This window comes from Plodia interpunctella, chromosome 14 (genome assembly GCF_027563975.2).
Source record: "Plodia interpunctella isolate USDA-ARS_2022_Savannah chromosome 14, ilPloInte3.2, whole genome shotgun sequence".
NCBI lineage: Eukaryota > Metazoa > Arthropoda > Insecta > Lepidoptera > Pyralidae > Plodia > Plodia interpunctella.
Genome location: NC_071307.1, coordinates 3,065,439 through 3,085,532, shown reverse-complemented (window position 1 = coordinate 3,085,532; position 20,094 = coordinate 3,065,439). Strand labels below are relative to the sequence as shown.

The 20,094-nt window shown below is 35.9% G+C and overlaps 3 protein-coding genes across 3 annotated transcripts in view; 1 reads left to right on the top strand and 2 right to left on the bottom strand.

The window, feature by feature from the left end:
• The window catches only part of LOC128675281 (uncharacterized protein), a 47,652-nt gene extending 29,457 nt beyond the window's left edge, over positions 1–18,195 (top strand). The window contains exons 3-8 of the mRNA XM_053754587.2: positions 12,317–12,379; positions 13,383–13,580; positions 14,194–14,320; positions 14,641–14,828; positions 15,394–15,545; positions 16,116–18,195. Of these exons, the coding sequence (XP_053610562.1) occupies positions 12,317–12,379; positions 13,383–13,580; positions 14,194–14,320; positions 14,641–14,828; positions 15,394–15,545; positions 16,116–16,581 (1,194 nt within the window). The 3' untranslated portion in view covers positions 16,582–18,195. The remainder of the gene's footprint in view (positions 1–12,316; positions 12,380–13,382; positions 13,581–14,193; positions 14,321–14,640; positions 14,829–15,393; positions 15,546–16,115) is intronic.
• LOC128675282 (uncharacterized protein) lies at positions 6–9,547 on the bottom strand. Its single transcript, XM_053754588.2, has 8 exons — positions 9,303–9,547; positions 7,422–7,518; positions 6,810–6,958; positions 6,573–6,639; positions 5,476–5,663; positions 4,910–5,128; positions 1,739–1,886; positions 6–741 (listed from the first exon to the last, which is right to left on the bottom strand). The coding sequence occupies exons 1-8, from the start codon at positions 9,343–9,345 to the stop codon at positions 678–680; spliced, it is 975 nt and encodes a 324-aa protein (XP_053610563.1). The 5' UTR covers positions 9,346–9,547; the 3' UTR covers positions 6–677.
• Positions 18,196–18,337: 142 nt separating the features above from the next.
• Positions 18,338–19,942, bottom strand: ND-SGDH (NADH dehydrogenase (ubiquinone) SGDH subunit). The gene is made up of 3 exons (XM_053754589.2): positions 19,742–19,942; positions 19,356–19,566; positions 18,338–18,623 (listed from the first exon to the last, which is right to left on the bottom strand). The coding sequence occupies exons 1-3, from the start codon at positions 19,891–19,893 to the stop codon at positions 18,417–18,419; spliced, it is 570 nt and encodes a 189-aa protein (XP_053610564.1). The 5' UTR covers positions 19,894–19,942; the 3' UTR covers positions 18,338–18,416.
• Positions 19,943–20,094: the final 152 nt, after the last annotated feature.

Sequence of the window (20,094 nt, the reverse complement as noted above, 5' to 3'; positions counted from 1 at the left end):
TGCTAGTTTTATTGGCACTTGTCCTTAAACTAAAGACTTCTAAACGCAAATTTCTATCTAGAAAGTAAGCTAACGAAACACAAACATTCTAGTAAATAAGGCTTATAATTATTTATAAACATAGCTTTTTTTAATAAAGTAGGTATTATTATTATTATTTGGTTTCTGTAATAATGAAAATGGCATGAAAAAATATTTGCTATCCTTCAGTCTATAGAAATAGATAGTTATGTTTATTAATAATGATACCCTCAAAGTGTTGGCCCTAAGCGAGCCTAAGTATATCTATTATCTTACCCCTTAAAGAATTAAATAAATGTTATCACCACCGTAACTATTTAGTTAAAATTTAATTTACAACAAAGTATCCCCAAAATGTTTTTATATAGCTTACCCCTTAGCTTACTTTTTAAATCTATAAATAGATGTCGATAATTACATATAATTAGATATCTAATATTGAAGTGTGCATGGCCGAACTAAATTAGTGCTAATTACTCTTTGGCACAGCCTGTATCACAAAACTGCTTGTCTCTCTCTCTCTCTCTCATTTGTGCGTTTTCTTGGGTGTTTCCTCTGCCGACAAGCCACGGAACCCAAGGTCTGATATCCTATTTTTTATGTGAATGCTTGTAACACTCGTAAATTACTATATTTTGTTAGTAGGTGGTATACATCTATGGTCCGTTTCTACCATAAGGCGATATTCTGTTTGTCTGAAGATACATCCTGCCGGCCATTCTGCGAAAAAAGGTTTTCATTTTAAGATCCAACTCTTTTCAACTCTTTTTTTAATTATTAATAATTTGGTTAATATTAACACATAAAATCTAATCCAGGAGCTACTCTAAATACATCAAAATTGTTTCAAAATCTTATAAATGTCATATCTCTTAAAGAATAAGACTATGAAAGACGGTGCTGCTAGCTCTGCCTATTAAATGTTAAATAGTTGTTTTATGAACCAATAATTATGATTATGTATTGTGATTATTGGATAACCTTGAATTATGAGCCGAGCCTAACAAATCTAGTACCTATAGTCTGCAAACAGTCTCATGTAGACAACTCATCTAAACCAAAATAAAGCATCGTTCAACGCACGAATACCGTTGAGCACGCATTCATTTATTACACCCCTAAATTTGCGTGTATAGTATCTACACTGGGATTCATAGAGAGTACGTGCCTTGCGCCGCGGTCGTAAAACGTTCGCAAATATTGGCTTTGCCCAGTTATGAGGCCACAATTTCGCCAATCACAATCATTAGATGTTTAACCAAGTAAACTGATTTATGCTTGAGATCTTTTAGTGCTTTTGTTATGGCATGGAGAGATGTTTGGCCTTTTAGACCCGTGTCGTTAAGCGCATAATAATTAAGGCTAACGACAAAACAAACAGTGGCCATCAAATTATATAAATAGTCATAACGACTCGAAAAGAAGAAAAGTGCATAAAGTCATATCATGAGATTTTAAAAGACTATTTTAATAATATCAGGTCTTTAAAATCGCTTAAGTTCGCAGGACTTCTTCCATTACCAATCCAAATAGGCCTACCACGTAAAATGTAGGGTAGATTTTGAAGATAAAAGCGATACATACGGCTGTCGTGGCGAACATCGTGTGCAATGAACCTCAAGCCTACAGAACTCACGTCCCTGTGCAGAGCATGGCGAAGAAACCTTGCTGAATTTTCGATAGACTCTGGCGAAAACCTGCAAACAAATATACGTACGGCGGTCGAGCAGCAAATCCCATGTACCCGTTGATAGTAAACCTACAGGATCCGCCTCTCCAATCCCGACACAGTGTGGCCGGGAAACCAGTGGGGTTTTCAATGGATTCTACGTAAAACCTCCACGCCCGGTTGTGACTGCAACCATCTGGAACAAAAAGAAATGGATCATAAAAAAAAATGATTTCGGTGGAGTAGCGGGGCCATAGATCAACGAATAGAAACAAATGTGCGAGGCAAACGTGAATCTGTATTATCTGTTCCAGTAAAAGGAAATCAGTCATCCTATATGAAGGTCGGTCGGTAGGTGTTAGCGTGACAATTCGGGATATGTTCTGGAAATTAACGTTATTTTTGTTATTATAAATAAGCAGTCCAGTAAATTTAACATCATTATTTATAAATAAAAAATAAATAATGTCAATTACATACGTAATCCTTAAAGGTATGACAGTGCTAATTAATGCACTAAGTAATTACAGTAGTACACATTTGTAGTTATTAAGTGAATTTGCATTGAATTGAATATGCATCGAACAAGCTGACGTTGAATGAAATGTGCGGGAATAAAAATAAATAATAAGAATAAGATTGAGTAGACATAATTATGCAAAACATCTAGTTAATTCATTAAGTAGGTACCTAGTCACCACACAGGTACCTACCTAGTCAAATACAGCAAGTATCTGTTAACTCTAGCAACAAACATCTGATTCCGTAGCAAATTGACATCCAACGTGATCCAGATAAGACTGTTCGCTTCGTATAAACTGATACAACCACTTGGCTCGCCGCCAAGGACCATTAATTCCAAATGTCAGTGGATTCGCCTCGGTGAACAAACACATGATTCCTTCAAAAAAAGGTTAGTCGCAAAATGTACACTTCTAAAATTGTGTTCTTCGCAAAAAGTGTACTTCTCGAAATGTGACCATTTGACATATACCTTAAACCTCTATCAACTCTTCACGAACATATATATTAACATAGATATGTAAATAGATACATACATTTTACATAATACATTTTAGACGGACGCAGAGAATAACAGAGGAATAAATAAATGGACAACACTTAACGGCCAACACTAAGCAATAAGCCTATATCGCGACTCTGATGGACACAAGCATAGAAACGAGCACAACACACCCAGAACCGCCGACAAATATCACTGTATCACTGGTACAAATATTTGCCCGCGCTGGGAATCGAACCCAGGTCCTCCAGATAGCAGGCGGGCGTGAGAACCACTACGCCACGGAGGTCGTCAAAATATAATTAACATACACTGATAGGGAAAATTAACTTAACATTCAGAAAAAAAAATTGCTAGTCTATGTATCTTGCTGTCACGAACATGGAAATGCCCTAGTGGCAGCAAATAATAAAGACTTATTTATTTATACCAAGATAGCATTAATCAACCCGTATTTACATACGTCTTGTTGCAATATACCAACTGACATGGTCCGTTATATATGGGCCACATGTACATAATGTCATGGTCATATCATCACGATATCTCCAAACACATCGAATCGGGTTGGCAAAAGTATTTCAAGAAAATAATGAGATTATTTTCCTGCAATATAAGTAGTTAAGTTTCAAACATGTTCAAATACATGCAAATTCAAATAAATGCGAAATAGAAAATTGAAAAGTCTTAATCAAAATTATTTTTTATTATTTAGATTAATTAAAAATTACAACATCGTGACATGAACTTTACAATGTGATCTTGCAAACAAAAAGAAACTAGCTAACCTAAAATTCGTACTCTTTTTTTTTTGATGTCTGTAAAAATACTTAGCTCAACTTGTACTTGTAACACCCCTCTATTATTCAAAAGGTAGAAAATATTCTAAGAATAGCATTTAGTAAGGCAAATATAATCATCTCTGTGGTGCCCTCCTGCCAGCATCCCTCTGACGTCATTGCATCGATCGTCTCCTCCCGAATATGCGGTGTTTCAGGCTGCGTTCACACTGCGTTATCTTTTAACAAAATATCGCTTAATTATGAAGTCAAAATTTAAAAAATAATAATGAGTTAATTATGAACTCAATCGATCGATTAACGTATTTTTTTTTCGTCAACTTAAATTAGCTAAATGGCAAAAAAGCTAGCTATAATAGCATTACCTATTCTTTTCAAATGTAACAAAAATACGGGATCCGTTGTAATAAGAGATGGTTAAGTACCGTGACAGTCTCGTATATACGGGACTTGTGATAACCCTAAGTATAATTTAATTTGCGGCTACTAACTTGGGGGTAATGAGGGGTGTGAGCGTTCTCGGGAAATTGGCTACTTTGAGGAACTAACACAGGTGGAATTAGAGCAAGCAACATAATAGGGGTACAACATTTATTCAAAACACTGTTTTCACACCGGCGTTTATGCATTTTACGTACCATTTCTGGATGACTTTGTTTTGTATTGTTTCTTTTTCTGATAAATTTAATTACCTATTGGTCCCTCAAAGGCGAGAGGGCCTTAATTATATGAAAAAAAGATCAAGGAGTTTTTGTTTGATAGAATTATTAGTAATTTTATAAATAAACATTTATGTTACAGAAAATTATTAAGCAAACACTATATTTATTCATTTTTATGGCTTCATTCACATTTCGTCCTACTGAGCTAATCAAAAATGCGGAAAGGAGTCCATTTTGCGGTAAAAGCTTCCGGTTTGCCTCCCAATTTCCTGGGCGGAAACTTTTCAGTCATTTTTGTTGAACAAACGTCACTGGGGACTATTTATATGTCAACTGTGACAATACTTTTGCCAATGTTGTCTTTACTAATAACTAGGGAACATTCCTTTTCAATTCTCAGTGATTATAATAAAGCTCATGCGCCAATCTCTGGAACTACTGGTCTGATTTGAAAAAGGTCTATGTATCTCACTCACCAGAGGAATCCTGAAATTTTCATGAAAGCAAAACCGCGGGGCGCAACTAGTCTAATTTATAAAAAACATCAGTCTATAAATAAATAGTTTTTTTAACAGCTATTACTCCACCTCAATTTAAACAAACTATGTATTTACTAACGCACAACGAACAAGACGAGGCCTCAATCAAGGAGGATATTGAATTACCAAATATGAAAATCAATGAAACTGCAACGCTCGACATATTGCCATGTACTTTTCGTCAAATTACTTACAAAATTTATCAAGTTCCTTATTGACAATGAGCTCGTCGATCCAGCAGCCGGGTTGGACCCACTCCCCGAAGTTGGGGTAAAAGTCCACGTCTCCTATAGCTTTGGGGAATCCCAGGACTCCAGGATTGGTGTGTAGGACGTCGACGAAAAGGGCGTCCCCTCGCGCCAGATGCCCGTCGTTGGAAGTCAACTTGTAACCTGGATATGCCGGGTCCAAACCTTTAAAATGAATAACCTACATATTATTACGCCTATATCCCATGGAGGTAGGCAAAAAAACAATTTAAGGAGTAAATAAATTCAATTTTAAATTACTTAAAAGGGAATAGATTAGGAGTGTTCAACACTGGAAATAAGTATTTGCATAAAAAAGTAAAGCGCTCGTACTCTCGAAGTCCTCTCTATACTCGAAATACTCTCTCTCTTTCCTGAGAATTTTCCCGGTTTCGGAAATAGAGCATTAGAGCCCAGGATCAGCTCTCCTACATTTTCTCCTCCTCTTTGCAGGATTATCAGCGTCCTTCATTGTCAAACCATAGGCACGCATATTCCCTCACTATACGTACCTGTGATCCTCCCTAATCTCAACCCCCTCCTTCTCAGTTCCTTCCCGGCAAATCCAGCCGCCTCAGCTCCTAATGAGAATCCAATGACATGCAGAGACGAAGCCCTGATGCCCTCTCTCTCCAGAAACTCCACGAAGGTCGCCAGCTGCTGACCCATGTAGCGGGTATTTTTTACTGCTGCCGCATACCTGCAGATAATTACGGTGATTTTACTACCGGTCGCCTGCTTAACGTACGTCTTTGGGAATGCTGTTGCCTATATCAGCTATGAAAGCTTTTTTCCCCCACTTATGACATTCATCTCTGGATGTCATGGATGAAAATAAGCACACGCCGCAGAAGAAAAACATTTCAGAAAGCGTAGAATTATAAATGTATTTAATAATGTTAGTATTTAGACCTAGAGCGTACGATATTTGATATAAATTTTCTACAGACCTATTTGAAATTGTTCTTTCGAAAATACCTATCTTATGTGGAATCGTTTGAAGTTGTAGTTCCTATGTTTTCTCATTTTATTTTAATTTCGAACAATATATTTTTCAGTCTCTATGTAGCTAGATTACTACCTATCTTCTAATAAATTTAGAAAAAAGTTAAGGTCGTAAGTTGTCTAATCAAATCTATTTAGGTACCTATCGGGGTACCTATTTATTGGGTTAGGAATGGGCATGGAATTTAGTACTAAAGGTGCAATGGGAATAAAATGTGATAATACATTTGGCCCTAAACCTCATAAGAGCCGTTGTAATGTATTTATAGTGGCAGTGAGACATTAATTCAGTTTCCCTAAAAGTAGTAAAGATTTTCCGTAGGAACACTATTTATCACATGGCCGGGATCCAAGCAGTGCTGATTTATGGAACGTACTCTTATTCGGAATTTCTGTTATATAACCAGTTTGTTACATACCCGAAGTAAATACGGACTTGAGTGAATTTAGGTCTGCAGTTACGGGATTTATGTACGTTAAGGTTACATCACATAACTTGTACTGCTAAACCTACGCTACTCAACTTCTACTTCATAGTCGTATTCCACATGACTGAGGGTCGTGATCATTAGGTTATAATATAATGGAAGATTGATTCACTCACCATGGAAAAGCAATGAGCCGTGCCCAATCCACTGCTATGAAATTGCATTCGCCTCTCGATAAATAAGCTGAAATTATAATAAATTCACATTTTATAGATAGACTAGATACACGGGTACTTATTTGAAGGCCGTGTAAAGTGTAAAAGAAAAAGTAAAAAAGCGGTTCTAATGCCCTATAGACGAGAAATAACTATAAAACCACTTAAATGTGCGAAAAATAGTACTAGATATAATACCGTTTCTGAGCGTGGTCGTGCTGACTCCTGTAGTGGCCTCGGAGAAGCCCATCAAGTATATAACAGTGGGATTCCTTGGGTCAAAGTTAGTACTGCGCAGAGCCGCACTGTCGCCAACCGGAATTATTTGGAACGTCCTACGATTGGCTCTGGAATTAAAAAGACAAATCTTGGCAAATCAAAAATGCCTTGTCTTTAGAATACGGTTATTGCTGAATCGGTTGTCTTATTGCTATTCACAATTCTGATTCACCGAGTCATCGACAAGCTAAGAAGATGAAGTACAAGTATAATGTTCAAATGTCTATATCCTTGCGAAGTGGATCCCTATTAGAATATATACATAATCCAGTTTTCGCTTCAATTGAGCATAAATATAGTTTGTGTTGTTAGAATTTGATAGATTGCATTTTCACCTGTACGACTAGTCGATAAAAGTTGAAGCATTTTGGTATTTCGGAGTATTTGTTGTAAATCATCATGTTAGAGTAACCATTTGTTGTGAAGAGCCACCTCAACGGCACAACTGGTTGTGCCGTTAATTTTAATTCTCTTCTACTACTTATTGGACCATTGTTGGGAAAAATACGTAAAGATTTTAAAAGTGTCTACCTTGTGAAGAGTTTGTATTGGATGTCCGTATCTTCTAGTGGGCAGCAATAGAAACACTGGCCTACGGGCGCCGACATAAAACATAATTCCGACACACCTAAAAAATTACAAAATCAATAAATATAATTTATACATAAACATTTTTTACGATCATAAACTTAACTTCTTTAAACATAGTACTGCCTTTAAAGGGACTATTTTAAATTATAATAACAAAGTTACAGAAGAACCACTTGTATAGTATGGGGGGATGCAGCGATCTATTGGCTAGAAAAATGGCGCATATCAATTTATAATTACCATTTCTAAGAAAAACCGACGTCAGCTCTAAGAATATACCTTTACTAGCACTACTATTCATTTAATATCCCTGTAGATCCAGACAAATGCAAATGCAATAAAGCAAAAACTGTGTTGTGAATCAAGTAGGTACCTAAGAAGAAAGATAATTTCTGCAGCAATCGGTTTCACATGAAGGTATGTAGCCAATGGCCACCGAAATTGAGTTCGTAATTTAGCCCGCGTGATATGAGAGGAGCAGTCATCGATCAATTTTGATAAGGAAGGTCTATAAATACAATCTATAAATAGCATCAATCTATATCCTATTCCTATGGATAGCAGGCGAGATAACGTTTGTTGATCTGGAACATCTAGCTGTTCGAGTTCTATCTTATATAGTGTCCACTGCATGTGAAGATAGGTGGTGACCTGGATACATGACTCAGTCGGGTCTACAGAGAAATACACCCGTTTGTTTAGGTAACACTTAAAAAACTTTGGTAATTAGGAATTTACGTACAACTCGTTTGTTAAAGTCAGTCTACTGAAACTAGTAGGATAGGTATGTGTCCTTTGCGATGTAAACCAGCAATAAGTATAAGAGAAGCTATATCCTTGCGGTCACATACCTATTCATACTAATAAAATTACTCTCGTATGATCTTGAATTACAATTTGTTCTTTGTTCTGTATATAATATGTACTTACTATGATTATAGTGACTGACCATAATAGGCTATTATTATCATCATTGCAGATTTCCTGATCTTGCCTCTGACATAAGTATGATATCAATCATATGATTTTATAGCTGTATTATGTATACTCACGTAACTCTATTATGTTCTTAATTTTTGAATGATCATTCATTCAGCATGTTTGGTTCATTTAGAAAAAGCCTCCTCTATTTTTTCCCACTCGTCTCTGTCTTTCGTCTTTTCTTTCCAGATCTTGTCAAAACTATCTCATTCTCGTTTCTCACTTTTATAATATTCAAATAGAATCCAGTTGGACAAATTTAGGTCCATGGCTCTGTGTGTGTGTGTGTGTGTGGTGGACGTAGACCGCCCAGTTCCATTTCATCTTGACAGTGGCATTTAAACATCGTAATAATGCTGCACCAGCAAATTTCAGTGTGGCCCATTTTTGCTCTTTCGTTAACAGTCGCTAGTTTAGTTACGCTAAGTTTCAGTTAGGTACGTAAAAACGAGCAAGATGCATATGTCGCATAAGTTTCATTTTGAGGCATATTGTTGCATCTTTAGTGACCAGAAACATTTACTTTGTTTTTTTACTTCCATTCAACATAGAGCGTTCACCGACACGTTTTAAATTGTTATTATTTTCTACATTATTTAACTTAGTTTGCGATGAACACAGAACAAAACACAGTTTATTTCGTAAATACTCTATTTTTTCTTTAGCCCTTGGGACTAATAAGTAAGTACCTAAAGTTAAGAGTCGTGTAATCAAAAACAGACGAAGAATGATAAAATATGAAGATGTATAAAATAGCACTTAATACAATAAGAGCGACTGAGACTATTTTACAAGATAATGTAAAGAATCATAAAGATTTAATTCAAACACAAAACTCACCCACAAATATCGTCATTATCCGGCATGATACACTCGCCAGCATTTTTCCCGCCCCTCACAAAGCTCCAACAATTCCCACTGCGATTAAAAAAGCACGCCAAATCCACGGAAAACGTCATCTCAAAACAAAACAGTGTATTTCCCTCGACAGAGGCATTTCCCGCGTTTTTCCCGGCACAATTGCGTGTCACAAAACAATATTTTCAGACCGCAAGGAACAAAAACTTATTCACCACTGCACTTGCATGCGGAAATCTTCTCGTATTTATTATTACAGCGACTTATATCAACGCATGCTCTAGACTTTATTATATCCAATATCTTTCCCGCGCAAAGCGTTTCAAGTGCGATTACCAACTAATTCAACTGAAACTGTTCTCTCAATGGCGGCAACAGTTTTGCAACAAATTCTGTAAGATACAAAAAGAAATGGCCTGTCCAATCTATTTCACAGTCAGATTATAAGTGCGGCAAATCAAAATATCATAAGAACTAAATGCCTGCGTAATCATTGGCTAAGTAGGTAAATATATTTTAAATCTATCACCCTTTGTCATTTTTATGAAAGGAATTCAATAACCTACTTTCATTTTTCTATTCATATATTTGATGTTTCTATTCATAAAATTGAGAGAATGAGGTGACAAGAAGTAAAGCGACGAAATGTCACATTCAATATTTTGTTAAATACTTGAGAGGTGCGTGATAACAATCACTACTTAATTAGTTTTTGTAATACTACTTGCTACGAAATATATTTTTTGATGTAATTTTAGCAGGTTGACCATAGTTACACTAGTCACAATGTGTATAATACACAATACCTATAATTTATATGCAATATACATGTACTTGTTAGTAATTATCCCTATATCCACATACTTAAACTTCGAGTGTAAGAAATGGTTCACCTTTGATGTATCGTGATAATAACTTCCACGGAACGTAATCGAATTAAAATGGACTTGAACAAAAATAAAATATAACTTTATTTGTGCCATCATTTACCCATTATAAAAACTTTAAACTGTACTAAAATATTACTTGGGGCTACTTCTTAGGTACCAGACAATTTAATTCACATCAAAATCTAGCTATACTCAGACAAATTTGTTCTATTTTTATGCATTATTCATGTCACAAAAATCTTTTAACGGATCCTTAGGAAACTAGTTTCTGGAATTACCCATACTTAAATAAATCTATGTTAGATAAATACTTAAGTATCTTAGTCAGGTTTTCTACAAAGTAACGTGTGTCGACAACCACAAAACCTTCCTACGCCAACTCAAAAATTAAATTATAGAGTACTAACAACATTGTTTTATACTATGTAATGAAGAGTGTAGCCCACAGATTATCTTTGGATCTGGAACCCTTTAGGATCACCGTCTGTCTATCTGTCAAGGTTTTTTTTTCAACTGTTTGTCTGAAAAGTAAATCCGAAAGTTGATAATTTAAATAAATAATCAAAAAATATGACTTTTCATGTCGCAAATTTTGTAATTTTACATTAAAAGCGAAACCTACAGGATACCTACCTACTTTCCGTTGTCTGAAAATGATGAAATTTGGCAAGAAGGCATTTAAGGGAAAATTCCCAAAGTTGGTAATATATGTATAACGCGATAAAAAAATATGACTATTTATTTCGTAAATATTGCAATTTTACAGAAAAACCAAAACCTACTGGGTACTTCCCCTTAACCTAGAAAGATGGTAATCGGCATAAAGGTAAAACTAGCAGTACATATAAAGGGAAAAATCCCAAAAATATATGACTATTAACTATTTATGTCGCTTAGTGATGCCCCCATAACGCCGGCAACATTGGAACCTTCAAGATTCTTGAATCTTGATGGTTCCAATGTTCTATCGGGTCGGGAATACCGTCGCAAGAAGCATATTAAAAAAACTAACCATATTGTATTTACACACCATAGGCAACTTAATTTATTAATGGTTTGCTTTACAATACCTAATAAATAAACCTTCAATAACAAGCATATTACGGTACAAACCTGTATTTTGAACGGGTATTGGTAATCGAGTTAATTAAAACCTAGACCTTTGGCGGCAACTGGTTCTATACTCCGTGCTCCAAGGGTTATTCCGCACTACTTCCGACGTTAAGGCGAATATCGTCGCTCCGTGACCGAGAATTGGAAGTTAATAAGTTGATCGAGAGAGAACTGACGAATTCAAAATGAAAGGAGTGTTGACAATGGTTCCACCGCTCTGACCTCCTGGTGGGACGACTATTGCGTATACCCACTGCACTCTTTGGGTCCACAGTTAATTGGACCAAAACCGACTAATCGTGGTCCTACTTTTTAAGTATATTACCTGTGTTGAATAATGATCGCACAAATTTCATATTACCACTTGGAAATAAATATTTCACATACATACTTATTCTATATTTTGGAGTTGAAATAAAGTTCTAGTGACAATGCATATTTTTATGGTATATACCTTTTATTAATATTATATTTAAGCAATAATAAGATAGATATTTGTTTACAGTCTATATTTTAATATATCCTATGAATAACCACAATTGTATTCAAATTTCTCCCTTTAATACATCACCTGACCACAAACACGGGCATTTTTAATCAAATCAATTACCAAGGCCTAATTAAATGAATATGTGGTTGCATTACGCTTATGGAAGCTTATGTTAATTGAATAATTAATTAATTGTGACGAATTATCAATTTATTTTTGTTAAAAGATCAAAGAAAGTTCCTTGAACATAGCAGCAAGTTATATCCAATTTAGCAGAGCTGTTAAGAAAATTTATCTTTGAGACTTTCGCAATACATGTAAACGTACTTAGCCTTTGAGTTTCGTAACTTTAGGCTCAGTCTGCCCAGTAAGGAATAAAACCGTAATACTGTATTCGAACTTGGAACTTAGATTAAGGATACCTAGGTTTTTGATTTTTTTACAGTTTAAAATTAGTATAGAAAAACAAAAAAATACTAAATAACAGTTGTTTTTTATTGCAGGACAAATTGCTCAATAAGCTGGAAGAGAATGAGCCCGAACTAGCCTCGTCGCCGGAGGAAGAAGTAAGTTTATCTAGCTTTATATATATAGGTAACTTACGCATGATCTTTTGCCCAATACCTATGCTAAAAAACACACTATGCTGTCAACTAAAAATCCGCCCACCGGATTTTTTTACCATAGTGCATCCAGGCCAGGCCAACGATCTGCGTGTACGGTCTAGTGGGTAATGCAGATTGACCAATTCTTTCACCACGAAAAAGAAGTTAGTTGACTCTGCAACTTAAAGTGAGGCCCAGTAAAATTACTATTTCTATGGGAAATACAAGCAGGCGCATAAGTAGATAATCGCAATAAACCAATAAGCCCAATCGGAATAACGTGAACATAGAGTACCGCTATTCTTTGCCTATCCCAGATTAATACTTCCAGTAGCTCTATCTATCTCGTAAGGGATCTATGTGGATAAAGTGGCATTTCATCGTGTTCTTACCCTGACATTATGTACAAATATTGCTAATATAATTTATGATTAGCAACCTATAGCTACCTCTATCACTTTAGAATAAATTTTCACGAGAACGTGTGTGGAGGGATATCTACACATGCAATGTTATATTGCTTTCATGACAGGACAGCTATATAAATAAACTAGCAATTACTTCTAATAACCTTGTTAAAGTTCAAGGCTTCATAATTTGCAGCTTCATTTTATTGTCATTTAGTAGCGAAACAGTCTTAATTGCACAATAATGAGATTTGGTACGCTTCCACTTTCTTGAGGCTATTCTAAATTAATATTGAGTACTTAGTAAATTAAGTATCTGTGGAAGGTGAACAGGCGTAACGCATTATAACTAACAAAGTTTCTATTAATTACTTATAGAGTAAGAGCTCTATTGCATTATGTACCTATCCACTAACATGTGTTCATAGATACGGACACCACACACTAAAACAAAACTACTAGTTGATTGAATAATGCCACATCCATTTTTCATTATCAAAATAAAAGCCAAAAAAAATTTAATGGAATATTCATAGGTGTTATCTTTTTATTTCAAGTGTGTAATATGTGTGAACGCCAAAGCGACAATGCAGACGTCGCCGTGCGGGCACCGCGTGGTCTGCCGCCGGTGCTTCGTGAAGACCATCCAGATGGCCGTCAGCCAGCGCCTGCTGCCGCTGCGCTGCGTCATCTGCCGCGCCAAGATACTGCGGCTCAGGCAGGCGCCCCGGCTCGTCACCAGCAAGAGCTGGCAGGTGTGTATCTTCTATACTATACACCGCGTGGTCTCTGCCGGCAGTTCTTCGTGTAGGCTATCCAGATGGCCGTCAGCCAAGGATTGAACTATTATCTGCTACAAACTGATGACCTTACATTAAAATAAAATCTTTCAAATTTCAAAAATTTTCATATAATTGAAATATAAGTTTGTCATGACCAAAAAAATTAAGCAAAACGATTACTGTCGTCACTTTTTGATCCTCGAGCATTCTCGAGGAAAAGTGAGTTCTCAAAAAGTAATCACTCTTAGACTTGGATCCGACCAAAATTTGATTTGACTAAGGCAATGAGGTTAAGTAGGTAGCTGCGATTTTAATATTTTTTAATTAATCTATTTAAATTTATTATCAATTGCTTACATCATCAGAAGGATATACACAAAATAACCGACAGGCATCTTTAGAGACCTTGCGCTTATTTCCTATTATCCCTACCATCGTGTTGAGGATAACAGAAGCTTAAACTTAGTAACATGTATTTTTAAATTTGAACTGTTTCCTGTTTACCTTGAATTCTTATCAAATTTTCCTGTGGCAACAGAAATTTTTGAAGTTCATATATTTATACAGCCACTTCCCTAACTTCCAGGTTTCGAGCGGCAGCGGCAAGGCGTGGGGCGTGCCGGGATCTGTTTCCTCGTACTCCGTGGGAGCGCGGTCGGTGCCTGCCTCAGCTTCCCTGTACTCGGTCACCAGCGGCGAGTCTTGTCTCTCTGGTGAGTTGATACTAGGTACATTATATACTACCAGAGGACCCAATGCGCAGACGCTTAGAGGCTGGGAAAATATATAGGAAAACTAGTAAGTATATAAGTTCTAGGGATCCAGCCCGGCTTTGCACGAGGTCTATAAATCTTATCAATCGAGGGAATAAATTGTGTAAATTAGTTAAGAAGAAACAACGCAAAGGGCGACTTTGTTTTATACTATGTACCTAGTGATAAATTTTTAAATAAAACATTTTCAAAATTGCCAAAGAATTTTTGACATTCAGCTTAGTCTTTGTTAGCACTGTAATATACAATTACTTTTCTAGGAGTGTCTTCCGTATCGTCGAACAGCGGTGGAAATATCAATGGCTGCTCCACGAAGCTGTGTGGCGGGGCGAAGTGCGGGGGTGTGTGTTTGGGTGCTGTGCCCCGGGCGTCAACCGCGTCTGCGCCCCCACGACCACGCCAGCCGGCCTCCAACTCACTGAGACGCTCCCAACATCATAGCATGAAGGTGAACCTCATCAGTTTTCAACTCCATCTGTTGCCTAGCCCTACCGCAAGTTTTCCTGATCGATTTGAGCCGAAACCAATAGATATTATGATTATAAAGATTTAGGAAGTTAGGAGTACCTACATCTCAATATGATTTCCACAACAGGTATGACTAGATCAATTTAAAACATGCCTCTAAGGCGTTACGTCCACATAATGATTATCATAAATAATAATTTAAGGTAATTTAATGAAAATAATTATTATATGGATACATATGGTTCAGAGGTTCCCATCACCGCCGCATTTCCTCTTTGAATAGCCATGGATAGCCTTTGAACCAATTAGGTTCCAGAGTGAATGTCAAGGCATCACGTTCTCTTATACGGCGCCATATCTTATCTACAAACTGTTGTGTATGTATAGTTACGTTTGTACGTAACTATACACAGAACAGTTTGTTTGTGCGATCGTTTACAAATAAACCTGCGCTGACGGCCGCCATTTTAGTTCAACATCTTTAATTATGTAAGTTCAGATTTTGAAAAGCGATCAAATACAACAATATTGATTGTAATTTGCAGGTCAGGTTACAGGAGTACCAGGTACACAGTTACACGGGCGGACCCGCGGGCGAGCCGTCGGGCCGGCTGCCCCCCATCCGGGAGTTCCAGAGGGAGTTCCGAGAGGGGCGCCGCGAGAGTGCCGCCGCCGCTTCTACTTCTACTAGGATAAGGTGCGAAGCCATGGAATTGAATACAAAATACTTTTATTAAAATCTACTGATAATGACTATTGCGTCTGCCTGATGGGCAGATGACATCACTAAAGTCGCAGATCGTACGCGGATTAGATTATCACAGGATAGAGAAGGTACAAATAGTATGTACCTATTAGCTACATTATGGCTGAATTACAAAGTCATTTATTCCATACTAGGGATAGCGAGCGGCCAGGCCCAGCTTCGCACGGTGTCATGTATAAACCTTCGGGAATAAATTGTCTATAGGACAATGAAAACTGCATCAAAATTCGTTGCGTGATTTAAAAGAAGAAAACTTAGAAACAGACATAGGCAGTGGGCGACTTTGTTTTATATAGGTATGTCTTTGGTATGTGTAATCACACACTAACAACTAAACTTACATAATAGTGAAACCTACATTTAACACTAAAATTTACGTGTTTTTTTGCTAAAACAAAATTAATGACATAGAATAATTCGGGGATCGATATGATACCACAACTACCAGCATCTGAAACAACTAGTGTTACTTTAACGAATTATGATTTTCTACTTTTTCAGATGTGCACAGAAAATTGTGACGCAATTAGAAACGTCGCCACAAAAGAGCAAGCATTTCTTCCGGCCTCTAAAACCAACAAATAAAGACGAACCTCCTAGATCCAGAGATCAAAGTAAAGAGACTGAACGAAAAAAAGATAACCCCAAATCAAAGCCCAAGAAAGAAGATAACAAAAAGAAAAAAGAAGACGAAAATAAACCCGAAGAAAAGTCCAAAAAAGACGAATGTACAGATAACAGAAAGAATGAAATTGCAGAACGCAAGAAAGAAGAAAAACTCAGACTCAAAGCTGAAAAGGAAGCTAAGAAAGAAGCCAAGCAACTAGCTAAAGAAGAGGAAAGACAAGCAAAACTACTCGCGAAAGAAGAAGAAAGACAAGCCAAATTACTAGCGAAAGAAGAAAAGAAAAAAGCTAAGAAAGAAGCAAAGTTGGCAGCGCAAGCAGAAAAAGAAAAAAATAAATAATAACGTAACATTTTTACATTGTAGAAACTCGTAGCCGTCTTACAAATTAGATTCGAAAATTGTTATTATTGAAGAATCATAAAACCAATTTTATTAGTGTACTTAGAAAGTCTCTATAGTCCATGTAAATATAAACAGTAAGAACTTACTGTTGAAAGTTATTTTTTTACTTCAATCGGATAGTTTATTTTGTTCGTGCTTTGATACTAATAATTTACATGAATTTACTTATTTACAAACTCTGTTGCGATTTCTTTCAAAATTGTTACTTGAATTAGGATCGTTGTATATAGTTTTAATGTCAATGTTAAAAAGAGAAGCAATCTAAATACATAGTTGTTGGGTCATAGTTGGAACTCTACAAACTGCTAAGACTGAAAGAATGGGATAATGAAATCATATCGTTTTGTAATTTAATTGTTTAACAGTAAATTTAAGAGCTTCGTGCATACCAGCACCGCCAAAGAATTTATTTATTACATAGGTACTAATTTCGTCGTAATTAGTTTCGTAGGTGAAGCGGATACCATTTCGAAATCGTTTGACATTTCCTCGCATGTGTTGTGCTCGAAGACCTTTCCTCGATTGTTTGTGATCTCTATAGTTTATAACATAAAATCTCGAACAGATACAAGAGGTAAATACGATTTCTCACAATATCGTCCGATCGGTACCCTATGTGACTCAGGAAGAATGTGGCTTTTAATATAATGTAATACTACAATGATACTGACGATATTTGAGAAAACGTGTTTGCCTGTTTTAACAGTTAGAACTCACGAACAATCGAGGAAAGGTCATCGAGCATATCATATACGAGCAAGCGTCATTTAATTACGAATAGAGGATCCAGGTGAAGCTTTCATTAGATTAAGTTAGGAATTATTTTCGTAAATATAAGTTACAAAAAACTACTCTGTTTAACTTCTGTCGTGATTGCAATTGTAAGTGGTCCTGTATATTTATTTATACTACAAAATTGTAAAATAATAGGCACATAATCTATAATTTTCTAATGCTACGCCCACACCGAACTACAAACCCCAACGGATATGAGATCGCTCCCTTCTGGCCCTGTTCAGATCATACTGTAAAGTTTACCCTTCGTTGGTTCAGTGTGAACATAGCTTTAGAGTGTATTCGATGAGGTACTTGATTGGATGTTTTCCGGCTTTCTTCTATCAGTTGTACTTTTCCTAATCCAATCATATGCTAGCACGATCGAACCTAAAGTAATTTTGAAATAATTGAACTCTATTTTATGTTTTTAAACAATCGGCTTTACAATGGAGTGCTTTTTCATGAATTATGATTTTAAATTATAACGTGTATACAGTACATTATACAATAGCTACTTATTTCGGGACATAGGTACTTATATTACAAAAAATACACATACCCCATACACAATTAAGTCCAACATGGAATATTTTAACCAATAAATTACGCGTAGAATCATATCAGGTTGAATTAGCATACAGCTAGCTGTATAGGTAAGTGTTGACATTAATTTTGTAAGAGTTCCACATGTCGGAATTTATTGTCAATCGTTAGAATTTCCTGTAAAATAAATAACAATGTTACCATAAGCCTTATTTATTTCACCCAAAAATCATTCTGGTAAAATTACTACAAAATTGTTTAAATTACGCAAGACGACATACCTAAAATTACCCAAAATTTTTTACAGTTATATATATGGGCTTAATTTATTTTCAATTATGGCAATTAAGGTTCTTTAATAAATATACGAAAAGAAACTCAAAATATTTATTATCTACATTGAAATATAACAATTCACTTGATTTCTATTATACTAGACCCATTAGTGGCGGTTACTCGCTGTAGTCATCACCAACACGCTGCATAATTTCTTCTCCAGTCTTCTTTTCAATACGCATGTACTTATTAACCATTGGCCTATAGTAGTAAGCCTGATAGTCATGTCGCTCGCCCATCTTCTGTATAATTTCCTTTTCTAGGGCACGCAATTTAGCTTTCTGTGACTCTTCATCAAGGAAATGCAAAAATTTTTCATATTCCTGGAAACAAAGTGATGGTACAATTATACATTAGAAATAGGTTCAAGAATAAGTGGCATGTGGTTCCACCCATAGGACCAATCCATATCCTCCTGTGGCTCTCATACGAGGAGCTTTTAGGCAACTATGTGTTTTAAAATTGCAGTCAAATCTTCAAAATTTGAAGGGTTATTTATTATGCTGATCCCGAGCTTTGCAGCATCCCAACCCCGAATGTAACAGGAAATATGCACAGATGAGAGAATTTCGATTATAAAATCAACTGATACTGGAGCAAAAAGAAGGAGTGCTTATGGTTGTATATTTCTGGTACTGCAGTTAATGGAAAGTATAATATCAACTAGTATAGATATAGAGACATCCAAAGGATAGACTGGTTGACAATGTATAAAATATATCTTACTAGAACTGGATTGTGATGACTTAGTACAAAAACTACAGGAGTATTTCTAACTAGGTAAATGTTACATCAAATGCCTTTTCCAATTTAAGCAAATTTGTATAAAAATAGTGCACATTTTACTATAAGTAATTAATACTATGGTATTAAGATGAAGCATTGATAGCTGCATTACTCAGTCAGTGGACACTGACCATTATTTTGAAATAATGGTATTATTATGTTAATTAATTACTGGAGTAATTTCAATGGCAATTTATACTTCAGCAAAATATTTTGTAATTAAATAATAAATCTATAAATAGGAAATAATGTTCTTAAAAAATATTTACCTGCTGAGGGCTGTTGTGGACGTATTGTGCGATGAATCTAGTGATTGGGTGACGATGGTACTCCCAGTGTTTGGGGTTGTAGCCGTCCGGGATCTTTTCCAAAGTGGCAGGACCGATGAACACGTTGCAATAAAAGATTATCAAGCCCACAGGAATCAGTCCTACCAAAGTATAGAAGTGTAACATATCCTTGAACTTCTGATATTGAAATCTGAAATCAATAGAATGTATAGGTTAGAAACTGGACGGTCCTAAAACAACGTTCTATTCAGATAAATAAATAGCCCAAATATATCAATGTTTGTTTCAAATATCAAATAAACAAATAAAACTAATAATGAACCAAAATAAGCGCAATAATGGTTAGGTAATCGATTCGTTGTTACCTGGAGGGTTGCATGGCAAATGTCCTGCCGTGATCAGCTCTAATGGTTTTGGTGGTAGAAAAAGCCACATTTTGTGCAATAAATTGATTTTTAAGATGATTTTTCCAAAGATTGATCCCGCAGGATCGACCTAAAGCACTCCAAGATACCATTTTTATTTTGACCACCTTTGACAGAAGTTAAACAGTGTTACCAGATTCTACATGTCAATTTTCATTATAAATAGAAAGTACTCTGTGATGATAATGATGGGCGTCGTACAGATAAGCGCGGTCGCATAAGTTTAGCTGTGTTTTATCCATACTATTCATACTTCCACATTATCAACACTAATATTATACTAGGTAATATAT